This window comes from Sciurus carolinensis, unplaced genomic scaffold, assembly GCF_902686445.1.
Source record: "Sciurus carolinensis unplaced genomic scaffold, mSciCar1.2, whole genome shotgun sequence".
NCBI classification, from domain to species: domain Eukaryota; kingdom Metazoa; phylum Chordata; class Mammalia; order Rodentia; family Sciuridae; genus Sciurus; species Sciurus carolinensis.
Window position 1 is genome coordinate 1,612,468 of NW_025920143.1, and position 20,587 is coordinate 1,633,054.

General features: G+C 44.1%; 2 protein-coding genes across 2 annotated transcripts; one reads left to right on the top strand and one right to left on the bottom strand.

Annotated features, from left to right (window-relative positions):
• Nucleotides 1-7,396: 7,396 nt before the first annotated feature.
• On the top strand, nt 7,397-17,927 carry LOC124974333 (ral guanine nucleotide dissociation stimulator-like). The gene is made up of 10 exons (XM_047537675.1): nt 7,397-7,419; nt 8,882-9,075; nt 10,050-10,258; nt 10,492-10,721; nt 11,820-11,934; nt 13,729-13,844; nt 14,013-14,243; nt 14,334-14,576; nt 15,570-15,684; nt 17,607-17,927. Exons 2-10 carry the CDS (start codon nt 8,960-8,962, stop codon nt 17,813-17,815), a joined length of 1,584 nt encoding a protein of 527 aa, XP_047393631.1. The 5' UTR covers nt 7,397-7,419; nt 8,882-8,959; the 3' UTR covers nt 17,816-17,927.
• A 475-nt stretch (nt 17,928-18,402) lies between these two features.
• Nucleotides 18,403-20,022, bottom strand: LOC124974334 (TBC1 domain family member 8-like). The gene is made up of 2 exons (XM_047537676.1): nt 19,819-20,022; nt 18,403-19,213 (listed from the first exon to the last, which is right to left on the bottom strand). Exons 1-2 carry the CDS (start codon nt 20,005-20,007, stop codon nt 18,989-18,991), a joined length of 414 nt encoding a protein of 137 aa, XP_047393632.1. The 5' UTR covers nt 20,008-20,022; the 3' UTR covers nt 18,403-18,988.
• Between the last annotated feature and the right edge of the window lie 565 nt (nt 20,023-20,587).

Genomic DNA, 20,587 nt, shown 5'->3' on the forward strand with positions numbered 1-20,587 from the left:
TGATATTTGGTCATGATTTCATTTTTACTCAAAATGGCTATGAGAATATCTCAGATATCTTCCAGTCTAAAATTTTCTGGACAAACATTTTTTTTCTTTTTTATGAAATAAAAGCAGATCATTAAGTCTTTCCTTGCACAGTACAAGTGTGCTATTTATAGCTATGTTTTTCAGCATCATATTGTGTTTATATGTGTTTGAACATGTGTTAGGTTATTATGAGTTACCTCAATTAAAGAGGTGTAACTTAAAACTCAAAGATTATATTTTTACCTATAAAGTAAGTGTAGAACAAACCCTTCATACTCTTCCATGCTATTATTAGGTGATTTGATGTACTACTTTTCTAGTTGTTTTTATTCATTATTTCATGAAAGCCACACACATTTGATCTCCTTCTATAATCAGTGACTCATACTTATCACAGTCTGTTGAAAAGTATAATTTTTGAGGAGAAAACGTATTTCAAATTAGGGTCAAATAGTTAACCTTGCAAAAACTGTATTGTGAATTAATTGATTTGTAAATGGAGAAAAGTGTTGAAGTCATTTTCAGTACCTTAAATGGCATTGGCCACATTTCTGCTCCCTAGTGGTCACCTTTATCTTGTTGCATTTGCAATGTGTCAGGATAGCTTTCTTGAAAAACTCTAGCAGATAGAGTGAAAGTAGTAAACAGGAATATTTTATAGTGAAGAGAAGGTGAGTTGAAATTATTCTTTAAGGTTGATAACCTACAACTAATATGTATGTATACTGTACACAGACTCTTCCTACCTTTTATCACATTATATTTAAAATGGGATGACTTAAAGAGATAGAAAAAGGCACTGCAAGTATATCAGGATCACAAATTTAAGCTTTTATAAAACTTCTTAAGTGTACCCAATGTTTTAAAATTTAGTGCATGAGAAATATTACAGTTTCTCTCACTTGTTTATTAAGTAGGGGAAAATCCTAATAAGAAAGGACAAGAAAAACTTAGATTAACATAACTAGAACATAATCAATTATATACTTCCCCAAGAGTATTTGGATAACTATGTAATATGAATGTTTCTGTGTCAGGAACAGAATGTTTCCGTGTTTCTGTTTCTTGTTTAATGTATATATAATATAGTATTTCCCCTTTTTCTTTATTGAATTTGATCTCATAGAGGTATTACTTTTATTTAATTCCAGTAAACTTTTAATTTTTCTTATGACTAGTTTATTAATAGACTTTTAAGAGCAATGTAAAATTGAGGGCGGGTAGATAAAAGGATTCCAGATTGTTGGGGGTAAATAAATATAGGGATTCCAGGTTATACTACAAACTAAAAGTTTATGAAATAGCTTAAGGTTTTCTTTATTAGTATTATTATTTCTCAGCAATGGAATTTACTGCTTACTATCTGTTCACATTATCACATGCAAAGACCAATTGTATTGATATCTCCTGGATTTGTGAATAGCACTTGAAAGTTCCTATTTTTCCCAATAGAAAATCTAAATGCATTAGTGAAACTTAAAAATTTAGTCAAACTAAATTTAGATTTAGAAAATCTAAATGCATTAGTCAAAGTTGAATATGCTAATTAAGCACTTAAGGTGCTAACATACTAATTTCATTCTATTCTATGTTAAGAATTGAATGCTGGACGTGAAGGTACATACTTGTAATTCCAGTGACAGGGGAGATTGAGGCAAGAACATTTCAGGTCAGTCTCAGCAACTTAGAACCTGTCTCAAAATAAAGAATAAAAAGGGCTGAGGATGTAATTTAGTGTAGAGAGTCCCTGTGTTCAATCCTTACTATTGAAATTAATAACAATGATAATAAAAGGAAGAAAAAACAGAACTTTAAAAATAAAAAATTAGGAAGAATTGTACTTTAAGAATTTGAAACTCTATGTGCTTCTAGACGACAACTGCTTTTTTCCAATCCTTAGTAACTTATTAAGGTATTGGTACAAAAGGAATAACCATTTTCATTTTTTAAAGGTAAAATGAAATTAGAACTGACTGTATCATTCATTTAGCAGTAATATCCTCTAGGACACCTGCTCTTGTGAAATTGAACATGTATAACTTTCTATTGCAGGTTACAATGTTGTAAAGATTCCCACAGGAGCAACAAACATTGAAATTATTCAGCACAGCTATTCTGGAAAACCAGATGACAATCACCTTGGTAAATATTTTTGGTAAGCAGCAGTCAATATGTGGTTTGTGTGCAATTTCATGGAGGTCTGAGGTTGGTGTGAATTCCTGGAAGGCAACAAGAATCCCTGAAGCAAATACAGTTTCAGTTCCTACTGAGCTTAGGTCCTCTGACTCTGTACATGTGTTCTTCTTAAGCTACACAAAATATATCCTTTTTGAAAGAAAAACTGAACAAAATTCTGAATTTTTTTTCCATTTTTTTCTTCATATGGATATTTTAGATAACTGAATGTATGTTCAGTTAAAGTTACCTGTGTATTTAGAATACAATTCTCCTTCTTTTAGCTAATAATAATTATGCAACTTTTGGGCATTTATATTTGGAAATTAGCTTTAAAATTTAGATAATTTTGCTTAGACACAACATGAAAAGAATATTTTACAAAACTTTTGCATCTGAGAAACGTCTTAAAAGTTGACTTACCAACAATTTACCATGCTGGAATAGGTGGTGATGTTCAGTTGATATTGAGGAATTATCTACTTCACATTAATAAAATATGAAATATTGGCCCAGATAATTAATACTTATAACAGGGAATGTGAATCTGTTATGAATATTTTATTTCAGGAATTATATTTGGCATTACCAAAGTCAGATGTAAAGGGATCAACTGCATAATGGATACAGGGAATCGTTTTGGGGTGATAGAAAAGTTTTAGAACTAGTTTAAGGTGGTTTATTCAACACCAGAAAAATCATGCTGGAGAGAAGCCCTAGCAATGTGAAGAATGTGGGAAAGGTTTGAAGTAAAGAGCACATCTTGAAGATCACCAGAAAATTCATACTGGAAAGAAGCCCTGCATATGTGAAGAATGTGGCAAAAGTTTTAAAGGTCATATTTTAAGAAACATAAGAAAATTCATACTGAGAGCAGTCCTACAAATGTGAAGAATGTGATAAAGCTTTTTGTTGTAGGTCAGTACTTGCTCAACACCAGAAAGTTCATACTGGAGAGAAACCCTACAAATGTGAAGAATGTGGCAAAGGTTTTATCCAAAGATTATACTTTATTGACCACCAGAGAATTCATACTGGAGAGAAGACATAGCATTGTAAAGCAAATGGCAAAGGTTTTGATTGAAGTTCATGCTTTACTCTACATCAAAAAATTCATACTGGAGAAGACCTTTGTAAATGAAACATTGTGCCAGTGACTCTAAGGATGTTAAACCGTTATTCCACACCAGAGGAATTACAGCAAATAGAAATAGAAATGTTAAAAAAAGTGAAAAATTTCCCAACAGTTGTTTATTCACACCTTATTCCACCCCTGAAAATTTATACTTTGAAAGTATAAGTGGAAAAATTATCACAAAACTTTTAGTCATCATTCAAACATTACTAAGAATTGAAGAATTCATAGTGCATACAAACCCTAAAATTGTAAGTAATGTGTCCAAGCCATTAATCAAATTTCAAATATTCTTCAAAATATGAAATTTCATACCTGTAGTGAACGTGGAATAACATTTGTCCAAAATATATACCATTGATAACAAAATACTTAAAATAAAAATCCTTTTCAAACATAAAAAAATAAAAATTAAAAAAAAGAACACTGTGTTTTAAGTGTCCTCCATTGAAAAGTGGACACATCTCTGACACACTTTTTATTTGGGGGGTATTATTTATGGGGAATTACAGCAGGTATGTGATAGTATTCTTTTCCTCATCATTTTTGTGAATAAGGATAAGATAGTTATTCCAAGTGCAGATGTTTCCCACTTGTATGAATGGATGCTGGGTGTCCCCTGCTGCTTGCATGTGTGCATATTATGCTTGACACTAATATTGTACTTGATGAGTGGCAGGAAGTCAGTACTGAAGTTGAACTCTTATTTTCTAGCAGCTGGGCTCAAGATCCTTGGTGTGCCTTCTGCAGTTCTGGCTGCGCTCTTCAAGTTCTTCAAGGTGACTTCCTGGTCATCAGAATCATGGTGTCTGCCCTTAGAGCATGTAAAGCATTGTTTCATGAGTGTGAAAATGATCATGTGCAAGGTTCCTGGGAGGAGAGATCGTTGATAATGGACTCTGTGTGCCTCACCAATGAACTGTTTTTTCTTCTTTGGTTTTCAGGAAGAAAGTGCCTTCAAACACCTGTGCACCTGGGAATCCAGGCATCTGCTTCACTTCAGAAGAAGCATTCATGATTCATTTCAAGAAGACTTGAGCAGGAAGAACTGAGCTTCAGGTATACCCGCAGGTACCTTGCATTGCAGTTGGGTTAGAAGAGAGAAGAGCTGCTTCATGGGATTTTATCACATTTTTCCTGAAAGTCCCACACACAGGTGAGTCCCCACAATATTTAGAAGCCATTTCCCAACCTTTTTAATGGAATTGAATCAGAACCCCTGATGATGTGGAAGAGCCATAATTAGTTTGGATGTTAATCATGTATTTCGTTCCTGAGCTCATTGCTCAATCCAACCATTCGACCTTGAGTATGTGAGCTTCTCAAATCACAGGCAGTGCTCTTGCTTTGTGAGAACATCACCCTGATTCAGTGAGCCTGATGCAGGCTGCAGCCACTCAGTGTTCTTGTGAAGGCCTATTTGTGTGACTGGTCTCTGGCATCCTTGTCCAGCCCTGCTTAGAGTAGGGGGTTAAGGGTCCAGGCAGGTACCCTGTTACTCTTGACCTCCATTGCCATTGGGCCTCTCCAGTGTCCCTGGACTACAGCCTGCTCTTGTGGCCTGGGCTCAGTGAATCTGAGGTTTGGAATCCCACTGTGTGTCCAGATTCCAGGCCCTCCAGGAGCCTTATAACTGGTACAACCTTTCTTAATTTTGTTTGGGAGAATTCTCCCACCCATCCTCCTCCATTCTTATCACACATTTTGTAACTTCACACTTGAGGACCTTTATTCATTGACTTAGTTCTCAGTGATGATGGTTGCTAAGACTTTGTCGCTCATTCAAGGTCATACCACTTGCATGGTAGGTCTAGAGCACTAATCTTCCTAATATAGTTTGCAGGACTCTCTCATTTAGGCTATGACTGCCTCTGAAACACACACACTACATTTGGAGTGTCAAAACTCTTAATATTGTTTCTTTGGCAAGTATACATTCTCTTCCAATTTGGAATGTCTTAAACATTCCCATTTGGATGTTTGTAGAGGTAATGCAGGAGAAATTTTATTTAAAATATAGAAAACACAAAAATAACAGTCCTATTTTTTACACTAAGCACCTGTAATTAAAATCCCTTTTTTGTGCTTCTATCAGTTGCTCCTTTGAACTTTTGCAGAAAAATTTGCTGGAGTGCAAGGTCTCAAGAAATAAATGTCAATCATTCTGTGTTTTGAAGTGAAGAATGTGTTCAGGATGTGAATGCTTTCCAGCCAATGCCCATTAATGGCTTCATCACAGGTCAATCAGAGGGTTCTCTCGGGTAAACTGTTTTATATCAGTAACACAGGCACCAGCCCCTGCAGTGTGTGCCTAGCCATTTCCCCACGTGGGCTGACTTGGCACTTTTCATTCCTCATGACTGACACTGTGTAGTCATTTGAGTGTGTCTGTGGCCCAGATGTGATCTGTGCGGCCATCATGCTACAGTCCTGGTGCAGGCAGGCCCTAGGCTGCTCCAACAAACCCTGCAAACTAGGTGCCATACAGCAGAAGAGAGGTCTTCTGTCTAGTTCCAGAGGCTCCAGGCAAGAAGTGTGGGCTCTCCCAGTGCCACAGTCCCTCACAGGGTTCCCAGGTAGTGTTCTCCCCAACTCTCCCAGCTCATTCCCACTATCCTGCTACTGCCCACAATCTGTTTTCCTTTCTGGGCCATCCAGTCTCTGCTTCAAACCTCAAACAACCTGTTTACCCCAGCCTTTCTGGGTCTCTTTGTCCAAACTCCCATTTCTACAAGAATTGCAGACATTGGATTTGGGACCTGTTTAAACTGTGTTCCTTCATGTGACCTCTCCTTAGCTTCATCAGTGTGTAAAGACTGTTTCCCCACAAACTAGCACCCACTTTTGGGTGAACGAGAATTTTCAGGGGACACTCTTCTCTCAAGTACACTGGCCTTATTTCAGAGCTCTCCAAACTGAGGCTTCCTGGTACCCCTTGTCCTTATTGGTGTCATGGTAGGTTTCATCTTCCTGACTGAGAGGATCTAGTGACCTGGCAATTCACTCTCTCTGAAAACAGCAACACTCTGCAGTGTTCCCCAAGGGCTCTGCAGAGCTTTGCATTTGAGCTATTCTCTGACGTGTGCAATATGTCCTAGAAAATGGACTGACCCCCTCCTGCCTGAAAGCCCAATGCTTGATACCCTTTGAAGTAAGTTGTTTTTTTGGATTCTTTCTTTAGTGGGCAGGTGCTTGAATCCTCTCCTTGAAGGTTTGCAGGCCTAAAGACCAGATGTGTCCGGATGTTGACTTGAAGGATATCAGCTCCTATAAGCCCTCATCTTGGTGGTAGTTGTTCCTCCCCTGGATGCAAAGCAAGAAAATGCAGTTGGCCCTGTGTCCATCCTCCTCCTTCCACATACCCAGCAGCTGCAAATCAAAACTATCAGGAAAGAAATTGTATCCTGTGGACATTTACTTGTCATTGTTTCCTGGATCATACAGGGTTATGGAGAATTACATTGCGATTTTATTGTATTAGGTGTCAGAAACATCATTATAGTAGAAGATATGGAAATACTCTGGCATTTTTAAAAGAGACTTGAGCATGTGAGGACTGTGGTGTTCTCTGTGCACTTGGAACAGACCTCCTGTGTATTTCCTGTGATGTTTCTGATTTCCAGAATTGAGAACCTTTAGGGCTTCACTGTAAGTCAGCCCCATGGGAATGCAGTATGTGGGCAGTCAGAGGTGGTGTGCAGAACCTCAGTGAGGGCTTGAAAGACCACATCCCACACTGCAACCAGGAGCAGAGAAGGGAGCCCTCTCCCCATGTTGTCACTTTATCTCTTGTTTTATAACAAGATCATGTCTTATGAAATTTTGCACACATTCTGAATAATTCCCATACGTTTGGATGATCTGGGAAGCATAGATTTCATTGTTTTTTCTCCCATATGATGTGTTACCAGGTGGGAACTTGAAGACATGATCAGGCCATGGAGTCTCCTCATTTGGGAAGGGGCTACTCAAAGAAATCCTTGTTCCTGTTTTACCTTCTGCCCCAGGAGGACACAAGAAGGTTTTCAGATGTGGGTACCTGACTTGCAGCCTCCAGAATTCGAGAAATAAATCTTGTGGTATAAATTACGCAGTTTCCTGTATTCTGCCATCACAACACACACAGTTCTTTGAGAGTCGATCAGCAATTCCCTTATTTTTAAATTCTGATAAAATACACCAAACATCCCTTTTTAATTCAGAGGCTTTAAGCATAGGTAAGTTGCAGTCTAGACATCACCACTGTCCCTCTCCAGAACTTAGGTGGACATACTGACCAGACTGACTTTGAGTCCCTTCCGCAGGCCCAAGAAAGGAACATTCTTCTTTATGTTTTTATGAACAGGATTATTGGGAATCTGAGTTAAATCCTACAAAATTTGTCTTTCTTGGACAATGTCATTTTCAAAAGGGTACGGCTCACCCCCACTCCTGGGAATCCAGGTCCACTGCCAATTCTGCAGGCGTGTCAATCTCCGTCTCAGTGTCAGGCAGTGGTAATTGTGCATATGAACTGTGTGTCCAAGTCAGTGGGCAGCTGTGACCCCAGGATCTAGAATTCTGGACAAGGTCCGTCCCGAATTCTATGTGGGACACAAGCCTGATTGAGTTGGGGTGCATTCTTTCTCTGTCCCTTTCTTGTGATTGTACCATTTCTAAGTTTGTGCCTTCATAAGCTACGATTCCTGTCTGTTGTTTTCAGAGATAGTACAGGTATTTATAGGCAAATATATCCAAAGTCAATCTAGAAATCGAAGGCTACATCCATACCCTGAAATGTTGGGGACACTGGGGAACCCAAGGGCGGCACAAAGTTTGGTCCAGCGTCACACAGCTGGTGAGAAGGAGGGTCTGCTTGTGAATTCAGATTTGAATCCTCACGCTGGAACTCTATTGGGAGCCAAGGTGGGTAGGGTCTGGTGGGTGAAGTTGGTGAACATGTGTTCAGTTGTGCACTTGATGTGTGTTGAGGTGGGAGCAATCAGCAGCCCTTGCGGTTTTGGGAGTAGTCTTGTGTGAATATGAGGCTTGGGTAGAGGCAGCACAGGACGTGACCTCAGTGCCTTGATGATGGATCAAATGGAACATGGAACCCTGGTAACCAGGCACCCACTTCACTGAGCAACCCATCCCAGCTCAGTCTGTTGGAGACACTGGAGCGAGAGGGATGTTCTCTTGTTGTTTCAAAAAACGTCGAGCCTTAGGCCCCCAGGAATCTCAGGGGGACCACCTTGCTCTTGTGTGGGAAGAGGGGGTGAGGTTTCGTCCTAGACGCCAGAGTCTGGGGACACTTTCCCAGAGAAGCTCAACAGCAACACTGAGCAGCACAGGACAAGTGAGCAGAGCAGGCCCTCATTTAGGATCCCTCATGAATGGCCCACCACTCACACTCTGGCTCTGTGTGTGTGTGTGTGTGTGTGTGTGTGTGTGTGCCAATGAGAACTGTCCCATTCTGATGTTACTTCATTATATTGGGATAAAGCATTTTTCTGTTTGCTACCATTTCCATTTTTGATCCCACCATTCTTGGTCCCAAACCAGGGTGAAAATGATCTGTTTCTGAACACGGATGAGCCCTGTGGGATAGAGACGCTTGAAGGTAACAGAGAGGCAGAGCTCATGAACCAGCTGGTGCCTGTCTTTTTTGGTAGGAACCCCGACTGGGGCAGCACCTTCAGGTCTATTTACTCAGCTTTCATCACCAGCCAGCAGGTGCTGGAGCTGCTCTTCCCAAGGTAAGACCATACCTCTGAGACCAAGTGTACCATCAACTCATACTTGGGTCTTGAGGAAGTCATGTATCTCTCAGAGAACCAAACACTTTGTGAGACCTAGGGGGATCAGAGGACCAAGCTCATAGTATACTGTCAGCACCAAGTGGGTGGTGGTGGGGAGTTACCTTGTCTTCTCAGGCAGAAGAAATCACCCTCTCTCACCACCTGGTCCACAGAGGTGTGTGGAGCAGCCTACACACATTGGGCTCTGGTGTTTGAGGCTGTGTACTCAGCTCAATTCCAGGCGGGCTCAGTGAGCCCTGGGGTTTCTTTCTGGTTGCTTGTTCCCTTCCTGCATGGAGAAGCTCTGTGCTAGGGGCCTGACTTTCTTTAGGCCTTGGGGAAAGCACTTTTGCTTTAGAAAGGATGTTCCAGATTCCATAGTGCTACAGAAATTCCCTTCTTAATTACAGCCAGACAGGAATTGGTGGCTGGAAGCTCCCATGCCCAGTGAGATATGTGCAAAGTAGATGTTTGGTCTCCCTCTTGAATGAACATACAGAAAGCACCCACTGTGGGAAGACACGTTGAAAGGCATTATGACAATTCAGTTGAAAATGTGGTAAAAATCTGTTATCTTGTCTCTTTTGATGGTATCAGAAGTAGGCTATCTGCATGTGTCACCATCCGTTCCTCCTTTAGACAGGACTGCATCTTGTCCTACCCCAATGAGCATAGTAGACCAAGAGACCATCAACATGAGGTGGAATGTGGCCAAAAGTGAGGGCTGCTGTTTCCAGATTAGTAAGCTGCCAGGTTGTAAGTTTTTTGTACAGAGAGTTGCCTGTCACTGTGTACAGCCACAGTGTCTTGGCTATGGTGGACTGGCCTGTGCAGAGACAGTAAGGCAGAGGCTGCCAAGGCCAGTTTTGGTGGTGGGGGCTGTGGGGAAGAGCGTCTAGGCTTCTGCTGACTGCACACCTGCTTGTTCACAGTGCCGTGCCCATCAACCCGGGTACCTGGATGGAGCAGTACAGCGAGGCTTTCCATCAGCCTCTAGGCCTCATGATTCTCCAGCTGCTGCTGCCTTACCTTCAACTGTACATGGGTGGCTTGAATCTGGAGCGCCAAGCACACCACCTGCTGGCACAGCTGGAGGATGGCAAGTCCAGCGAGGCAGAGCCTGAGTTCCAGGAGGCCTGGGGTGTGTACATAAGGGTCTTCATAGGTCAGAGTTTGGTCCCAGAGGGTGGAATGTGTATGACTGCTGTTGGGCTGGGAACAATGAGAAGCCACTTTCCACTCAGGCCATGCCCCTGTCTGAGAATAGGTCCACCATGGGCTCAGGGGCTGAGATCTTCGTGGGAGACAGTGTGGATTGTCTGTTTTTGCAAAGCTCACGTCCAGTCTGTCATGTTGGAATCTTTTCTCCTCTAGCTACAGACTCACTTCCAATGCCCACCCCAGGGCTAGAGCCTCATCAAGGAGCTGCTCTTGTGGCCAGTGAAGGAGCAGCACCATCGCCAGAGGCAGAGCTCAAGTCCAGTACCCCCAAGGTCTCTGCTCCGAGCTCCACAGTACCTCTGTACAACCAGCGAGTGGGAGACAGCTGCTCCATTCATGTCCATCTAGAAAATCAAAGGCGAATGGAGTATAAGAACATCGTGGTGAGCCATTCAGCAGGGGATCCCCTGGGTGCCCTCACTGGGGAAGGCAGAGAACATAGCTTAGACTAGGCCTGCCTTCATGAATTAGAGCTTCTGGAAGGTAAATAAGATTGAAGAGGATGAAGAAGACAGAGCTCAGTGTTAAGAAGCTCACCTGAGATGAGGGAGAGCAGCTGCATGCCCCAGCTCCAGGTGTGAGTGGGCCTGCAGGGTGTGGGGTTTGCAGTATGGAAGTGCAGGGGTAAGTGCTTGCTCAGATGAGGTCAGAGGAATGCATAGGGTGCAGGCTGCACTCTGAAGCCTGGTGTCTAGAGTGTGTTGGACCATTGGAGGTCTGTGCAGAGGGTGCAGCAGTCATAACTCCTGTGTGCTGGAAGGCATATGTAGAATGGAAGGGATCCTCCTTAGCATAATGAGTTTACATTATTGCAGGTCACAGACAACTGGGGTTTTTCAAGAAAACATATGTCCTACTTTGCACAGACCTAAATAGGGAGCTAGCAGCTCCCTTTGCACAATTTTTCTGGATGTGGGGTTTAAGCCCTAACTCTCCATGTGTCCAGTGACAGAGAAATCCTGTTCAAACATTGCCTCAGTGGGGTCCATACCGCATTACAACACATCAAGGAATGAGGCCATGGAGCCCAAAAGTCTCCTGGCTATCATAAAAGAGTCACAAGCATACTCTAGTTGCTGAGTCTGTTTTATATCCTGTCTGTCAGAACTAAGGGGTCTAGGGTCCTGCCTGGACTACCTACAAAGGTATCATGATTCTCAGAGCAGAGATGGGATACAGGAGCAAACTCACCATTCCTCCCATCTTGTTGGGCCAAGTGTGTCTTTAGAAAGGCTGTTAGGTATTTGCACCCTTTTTATCAGAAGGACATAGCAGGGACAACCTGACTGTTGTACCAAGATGGGGCTAGAAGCATATAGGAAGATCCCACATGAACTCTCGAAGGCCCCAGGTAGCATGATAACACATGGTGCCCTTATCTTAAGAGCTAAGCTGTCTCCTGAATGACTGACCAGTCACCCAGTGCTCTGGGTGGCTACTCCAAAACTCATTCCCTGATGAGTTTCTCCAACCCTGATCAGGTGACCTGCCAGGATAGGGCACCCGCGGTCATACGGAGGGCCTTACAAGAACACTTGCTCAATGAGGAGGATCCAGAGGACTTTGAGCTGCTTCAGATTGTGTCGGAGCATAAGAGTAAGTGGGTCCACTTGATGGTGGGGAGAAGTGACTTCCTGTGGGCTCAGGACAACTCAGCAGCCAAAGAAAGTGCTGTGGCCTGAAGAATAACCAAAGTGTGTTGGGTCATTTGTAGAAACAAAGTGCAATGATGGGAGTGTAAATCATTTCACCCTGGGACTGCTGGGTCTCCCTATCCAGTGTCCTTCCCTGGACCTGATCAGGCTTTGTAAACTTCATATCCATGAGGGGGAGAGGAGATAAGCAATGCCTGGCTGTCTATTTAGGCAGCCTTTCAGGACAGTGACACATACTTGAGAAAAGTTCTTGAATGAAGAAATCTTGCTTTAGGCACCTGGCTTCCAATCTTTCCATTTGTGTGAATGGACACCATTTAGGTGTTTTGGGACAGAGGTCATATCTGGCAGAAACATGTGAAGCAATAGAACACTTCACAGATTGGCAAAAGGGCATTAGAGAGAGATAAAGGAAGGACAAGAAGCAAGAAGAAGAGGAGTAGGTGGACATAAAGGAAAAGGAGTTGAAGTAGGGAAAAATGAAGAAGAAGAACATGAAGAAGACCACACCCAGTTGTAGAAGATGAAGAATAAGAACATCATTAAGTAGAAGAAAGAGAACAACAACAACACAAGATCAAGAAACACAAAGAGAACAAGAATATAACAAGAAACAGATTGAATATATGCATTGTTCAGTTCTCTGAAGGAGACTATATTGATGGTATGAACTCCTGTACATTTCTCACTTCTGTACATTACCAAACAAAATCTCTGTACAATTTTATTTTCCTTTCACCTTCCTGATATCAGTTGCCCAAAAGTAGTTAGTAATCTCATGAAGACTTGTTCTAAGTCATCACAATTGAAAATTTCTCAAGTGTTTCCTTTCTCTTTCATTGTTAAATTAACTCTTTGGGGGTAAGTGTATGTTAGCAAGAAGCTATTTTGGTTGTTTGTCAGAGGAGTCCTCTTCATTTGTGTTAAGTAATGTTTACAAGAGCAAGAGGTGCTGATAGAATAATTGTGTTATAAAAAAAATGGATAATAAGTTATTCAAAAAAAAAAAGAATAATTGTGTTATTCTTCCCACTTCATGATTTCTCTATTATAAACATCGTTTGTATTATTGGGCTCCATGTTTCTTTTTCTCATCAGATGTTTTAAACATATTGGTCTAATTGCCTGAGACACTGTGCTCCCATAAATTTAAATTGAATTTGGCTTGAATAAATTCTGAATGCAAAGGAGAATGATGAGGAGGAAATGAAGAATCAGCTGATTCAAAAAATAAAAAATAAAAAAATGGTTCCTGAAGGCACAAGCTTCCTGTAGACATCCTCCGTCCACGCCCAACACACCTCCAATTTATACCACCTCCCATTAGTGTCTTCACGTATGACTGGATTATTCCAGTGCAAGGTCAAAGCATCTACCATCACATGATTTTCTGAACCCCGTATGTGATCACTGCAGCTCCAACACAGGAGCGACTGATGGCAAATCATGATGCAAACTCCAGCATGGTCTCCATGGTAGGTTCTACCTGAACAGAGAGGTCCTGGGGTCCAGGGTGCTTTCTGTTGGAAGCTAGTAGATTGGTTTAGATCCTGTGCATACTCTTTCCTCAGAGAAAGTCCCTGAAGATGCTTTAGGTGTAATATTATCTAGATTGGAAGGCCCTCAGGTCTAGAGCTCAAGCCTGACCTGCCAGAGGCTGTCAGTCTTGGGCCGTGTTCTGTTGTGTACTCCTTGAGTGTCACTCACCTTCCAACCTCTGCCCCACCCTATCCAGTGCTGAGGATCCCTGCTGATGGCAATGTGTTTTATGCCATCAATCCCCGCGTGGACTTTGATTTTGTCCTCAGGAAAAGAGTCACCAGGAAGTGGGCCAACAGCAAGACAAAGGAGGTAAAAACCTACCTTACTCGCTCTTTACCCCTGGTGCTCCTTCACATCCACCAGGGTGACAAAAAGCCTCAGCTCCTGGACATATGTTCTAGAATGCCCATAGAGCACCCTGACAGGTGGGGGTGGCTGAGAGTTTCTGGGCTCTACTGATGTTTCCATCCCCCACAGTTCTTGGAGTCCACTTCTTTGGTGACTCCCAGGATACCACAAGCTGTGAGCAGCAGCTCTTCAGTGGCAGCCAGACCACTGCCCCAGGCCACTGAAAGCAAGGACTCCGGTACCAATAGTGTCACCAACAGCAGTTCCCTACTGCCTCATTACAACGAGCAGGCAGAAGACAGCAGCTTCATACAGGTCCACCTGGAGGAGCAGACCAGGAGAAATTCACAGCACATCCTGGTAAGCCTGCTGGCAGGGCTGTCTCCTGCATGAGCACAGGTGGGGGTGGTTGTCAGTTTCTAGTCTTTGCTGATATTCCATCCCCCACAGTTGTCAGAATCAACTTCTGAGGCCTCAGCCATGGAGTGTACCATCAGCCCAGCCTCCAGTCACATCTCTTCTCAACAGGCTAGGCCCAACCCGACGGCCACAAAACACATGAAGAAATCCAGGGCCATCGGATACATAACGGGCAGATGCTCATGGCCCCGGTCCAAGAAACAGGTGAAAGACAGCTGCCTCATAAATGTCAGACTGGAGCACCAGAATGCAAAGGATGGCAAGACTATCCTGGTAAGCCTGGCGGAAGAGGTGTCCCCTGTGCTATCCCAGGGCAAGGAGCAAACACAAATCCCATACCATGGGCCACTCTTGCCCTCTTGAATTGGGAGTTTTTCAATGGTCAGGAAAGAGAGATGGGAATAAAGAAGAGAGAGGTCACTGTTAAGGGTTTGACCTGAGTTGAGGGAGAGCGTGACCATTTCCACCCCCATTTGTGAGGGAGTCTGTGTGTTACATGGCAGTGTGCAGACCAGAAGTGCAGGGGCAGGTCTTGGTGGGAGATGAGAAAAGGACAGAATGCAGGATGCAGGATGCAGGCTGCACTGTGTGGGATAGAGAATGCTGGTGCACATGGAGGAGGAGAGCAACACGACATTCTTCCTACCCCTTGAACAGGGCGCCGAGTGTCTCGTTGTAGAAGGAATATTCATGTGGATGGAGCACACTCCACCTCCAGGGAGGTGCTGTACAGGGGCCCGTTCCCATGCCACCCTGGCTGAGTGAGGTGTCCTCCTCCATCCCAGGCAGTACTGAGCCTCTGGAGGCCAGGAGCTCTCACGGTGATCATTGGTCTTCCCTCTGAGTGTGTTCTGTGCCCTGGCAATCACAACCAAAGTCTCTCGGTTTCTGCCTGGGCCACCCCAAAATTCACCCTGCACTCTGCAACAGCCCTGGGAGAGAGGAGGTCACTGGTCCATTCCTTCCATCGTGGTGGCATGAAAGTGTTTCTCTACCCAGGCTGTGGCGTCCTTTGACCCTGAGTGAAATGTGGCTCCACAAAGGGCAATGGCAGGGCCAGGCAGACCTTTGTAGGAGGATTGGTGTCATAGCCCTGAGGAAGGCCCCAGGCAATTACCAGGAGGCTACCCTCAGGTAGTGGAGTAGTGAGTAATGATGGTGCCCCTGTATTTAGAGCTGAACTTCCCCCTGAATGTCCCTGACACTGTTCTTGGGTAGCCACACCACGACCCATTTCCTCAAGGCCTATCTCCCATGTTGATGCAGGTGACATGCAACGACAGGGCTCCTACGGTCATTCGCAGGGCCCTGGAACATCACTTGCTGATGCAGGAGAAGCCACAAGACTATGAACTGGGACAAATCATCTCCCAACAGCACAGTAAGTGGGACAATCAGATGGTGGGGAGCCATATTGAAGAAGTGCAATTAGGTCAACTCGTAGCCCAAAAGAGTAGAATCTGACCAAAAAGAACACTGAAACAGGTACTGATGGGCCTGGTGCACAAAGAAAACCACACTGGCACTGCTGGGAAGGTCTCTAGGTTCTCTGATCAGCCCCAGGGGCTAGTGTACCTATCCACCAGGTGTCCAACCCTGGACAACAACAGGCATTCAATGCTGATATCACTGAGGAGCGAGGAAGAAAGCATTTTTGCAGGGGTCATGTGGCCCCCAGGGCTCACTGAGAGGAGTGTTTGCAGAGGAAGATGGGAACACAGGGGCTAAGGATGAAGTTGGTGCATTTGTGGACTGAAGCAGTACTATTGAAAGCCTTCTCCATGACCAGAAATCCACTCTCTGTGCAGAGCATTGTCAGTATTCTAGCAAGCAGGAACAGGACTAAATGTGAAAAAAAACAGACTGGGAGACAGCCTCAACAGTCTGACACTGCATAAATGACCAAGCCTTCTGTGCCTGAGTCCACTTGCCTAGATGGAATCAGTAGAGCCAGGTTATTTTCCCTTACTAAAATCAGATGAGGGCTTCCTAGGCGCGTATGCCACAAAGCTGACCTGTAATTAATGCCATTGCTGTTTTCTTTTCTGTGAACCAAAACCCTAAAGCAGCTATGATCCCCTTTCTGTCCACACTGAAAACCGCATCCAAAACCAGCCTATGAAACATTCTCTCATATCCGAATCCACGAATACTGTTAAGTGAGTAGAGTTCATGGAAGTAGAAGGCTAAACCTTGGTGGGCTCGGAAATTCATAGCACAGGTACATCCATCCAAACCCAAATAGAGAACAGACCCTTTTTAGAGGAGGGTGGCAAGAGACAGGTGTTCAGACCAGGGACTCGCTGGCCATCTGAAACCCACTGGGGGTTGTTGCATCCCTGGACCATAGGAAAATGTGGGAGTGAAGCCGTTCCTTTCCTGGTCTTTGGAATGATTGATCTCAGTAGGGCAGCATTTGGGATGTGGCCTCCCTTGTAGGATGCCTGGTCCACATGGAGCTGACTAGCAACAATGGCAGAACATGGCTAACACGAGGTGTCTCAGTTGGTCATACTTTCCTCCCTGTCAAATACTTGGGTAAAATAAATTAGCAGGGGACTCCTGCTTTGGCTCTGAGTTTCATAGCATTCCATTTGGTTCTGAACTGAGACTGTGCATTATGGCAGAGGGTGTGGCACCTGCAACCTATGGAGCACTTGCCAACCAGGTGATTTCATGGGATATAAGGAGACTGAGAGAGTGAAGGAGAGAAAGATGGGAAGAAGATGAGGACTACTACTAGGAGAATGAGGATAAAGAGGAGCCCCCAGGGCTGGGGATATAGCTCAGTTGCAAAAATATATGTGTGCTGAGGGCCTCTCCCTCTTCAGGTCTTCCTCCATCCATGCCCAACCTTCTTCCACTTTCTCCCACTGCTTAGTGTTCTCTTCATCTTGACTGAGTATTCCATGATCACATCAGAGCACTCAACATGGAGTGCTTCACCCAAAATCCCACCAGGAAACCTTGCTGAACTGGGGGTGAAACATTGAGCACATGAGTCATCTGTGTAAGATTTCAGATGTAATCCCTAGGGGTATGCTTTGGCAAAATCAAGATGAATTGTGATCTTCTGGAGCCCAAAGCCTTTGGAGGCAACACGCATTAGTCCTGGTGAAGTCCTAGACCTAGTTTTTCCTCCAGGAAGATGGTTGAGGATGTGTCTGGTGGTATTGGAGCTGATCTGGACAGCTCTCAGGTCTGTGGCTCAGGCCTTTGCTGGCAGAGGCTGTCAGATGTTGGGGTGTCCTGCTGTGCACGTCTCAAGTGCCACCTATCCAACCTGTACCCCTCTCTCCCCAGAAATGAAGATTCCAAAGAATGCCAACGTCTTTTATGCGATGAAGCCACATGTCAGGAGAGACTTCATCCTGAGAAAGAGGACCTATCCTCAGGATGAAAAAGATGACTGGATCCCTCCCCAACCTCCCTCTTATGAGGCAACTCGGGTGCGACATCACCGCTGGAACCTGTGGACAAGAATCTGCTCCTGTCTCTCTGGGCAGTGCTAAAGCATTGCATCATGGATGATCAATGAGATTGATTTCTAAAATGTTTACTCATCAATTCCATACATAATTGGACCTTAAGTCTTTGTTATTAAAATATGTTTCTGTATTCTGATCCACTTTCATGATTTGAATCTATTCATTTTACCAGTAATTCCTAGTGGAAACATTCAAACCTAGATGAAAGAATGTTTCATTTGATCAAAATGACATTTTGGTATTGGGAGTATGGCAGATTGCATTTTCTGACTCAATTTCCAATGGGAGAAAAGAAATATTGGATATTATGATACTCACATGCATGAAGGCACACACACGCACACACTCAACAGACATACAAGCACACACGCTCAGAGAGAGTTTGAGTTGGTTATGGTGAAATGCTTTTAATAACCTGCATTCTTCAGCAATGGGAGGATACATATATGCTCAATACTTAGGAAATTATAGATTAAGGAAATAATTATATATATGTATACATATGTATATATATGAATGTGAATATTTATATATACATATCTATATATATATACACACACATAATGAATACACACACACATATATATATATACCCATACCTCCAATGTGTGTGTGTGTGTGTGCATGCATCACATCTGAAAAGAAAGGTTCAGTCTGGATCACTAAAAGTAACAACTGATGCTGCAGGAGCTGCAGTAACTTAGAAGGAGTGTGGGGTAATAAGGTCTGCAGCCACACCTGGTCCCCAAGGGAGTGACAAGGTCAAAACTAGTCTCTTCACTGCCACATAGAGTCTACTTACGAAATTGGAGTCTATTCACCTCAAATTTTCCATATAAAGAAAAAGTATGAATGTAGCAAAAATATTTTTAGTTCTTAAAATTAGAGGACAGGCAGCCCTTTGTCCCAGGACACACACGCGGGAAATTGACACTGAGATGCTCACAGATGCCACCGGCCAGTGGGAGGAACACTTGGTTGACACCTGAAAACCCACAGGGCCGGCATCACCCACTGCCCAAGTCACACAGCAGGAATGACACGAGAGCCACTAACGGACAGGGGAAAGGCCGGCTCCCCCTCTGCTGTCTGAGTCCTCAATAGAGCCCTTGCAGCCCAAGATCCACGGCCACCTCTCCACCCAGGTGGAGGAGCTGGTGCTCAGGTGCCACACCCTCCATGGTCATTGCCCAGCCTTTAGTGTCCATGGCACACCAGGGAAGGAGTAGCTTCAACAACCAGGTGGGAGTCAGGGTTCTGGCTGCACAAAGGCTGGAGGACCACAGTCAGGTGTCCGGGGTGCAGAGGTGGGCTCTTGTCTTCACGCTCCTTGCTGCTGTGACAAGACACCATTTCAAGATCCCCAAACTTGTGGTCACTGCACCTGCTTGTCAAGTACAAAACAGGTGATGTGTGTCCAGCCCTCAAAGAAAACAAAAAAAAAGTAAGAGGAAAATATGCACCATTATTAAATATTAGTTTAAAATGTGTTTTTAAAAGTATATGTCAATTAAAGTTCTAGAAGGTGAGGCTCTGGCAGACCCAGGTCCTTTTCTGCCGTCATCCAACCCTAAGAATGAGGAAGGATCTCTCTCAGCAGGTTTTGTCTGTTCCAAAGGGCATCAACCCCTGCAACCTTGGAGTGTGGCAGCACCCAGCCTGTGAGGAAGGTGGGGGTGCCTGACAATCCCTCTGGATGTGGAGAGGCGTGTCTGCTCCACACCCACCCAGGGAGCACACCACCAGCCCCCCGAACCTGGGGGACACCAGATCAACCCCTACAAGGAGTGGGGTGATTCCCGACCACCCACTCTATCGCGTTCAATGCCCACTGGAGACACCCAGCCCATCAGAGGTGACACAGGACTCACACCCCCGACTACTGGAGGCCAAATCATCTCTAGCACATTGTGTGTTCACACCCAAGGGGGTCCCTTCCTACACATGCCCTCTGGAGCCCACTGACACAGAGGTGGTGAGAGGGGGACTGTCACGTCACAGAAAGCCACCATACTGCAGGTTCCTACCATGTCCTTGTCATTGGTTGAGGTGTCATAGTGCACAGGATGGTTGGCGTGGACCTGCTTCAGTCTCTCAAGCAGGGTCTCCACCAAGGTCTCTCTATCCTTGAGCTCGATGAACTGGAAGACCATCTTGCTCCTGATGCTGATGAGGATGGGGCTGGGCAGCAGACTGGTGTCCTCCATCTTCTCCATGCTCACTACCTGATGCAAAAGACGGCACATGAAGGGGAGGTGCTGGAGAACGGAACTGACTAATTATGCTCTGTACATGTTCCAATATGGAACAATGAATCCCACTGTTATGTATAATTGCAAGGCACTAATAAAAAGATTTGAATCACAGTAAGTACTTCAAAAAAGAAGGAAGGCAGGCCTCCACGAAATGCTCACAAGTTAATCTAACATGGAATAATGGCAACAAGGACCTGATATAAAGGTTGAAAAGTGTGCAAGGGAGCATCAATAACAATCACCAAAAGGCAGAAGTAACCCAAACTTCCATGCACAGATGAATGGGTAAGGGAACTGTGGTTTAGGCTACCATGGAATATTACTCAGACTTCCAAAGGAAGGGAATTCTAACAGATAAGAGGTGGATCAACCTTAAGGACATTGTGTAGTGGAAGAAAAAGTCACAAAATGACAATGCTGTAGGATTCCACTTACAAATTGGTTACAAGGTAAATTTCATGCTATGCATAATTCAAAAATCAATTTTTAGGTATGTAGGTCATCATGTGGATTTCTTGCTCCACTGATGATAATGCTTGCA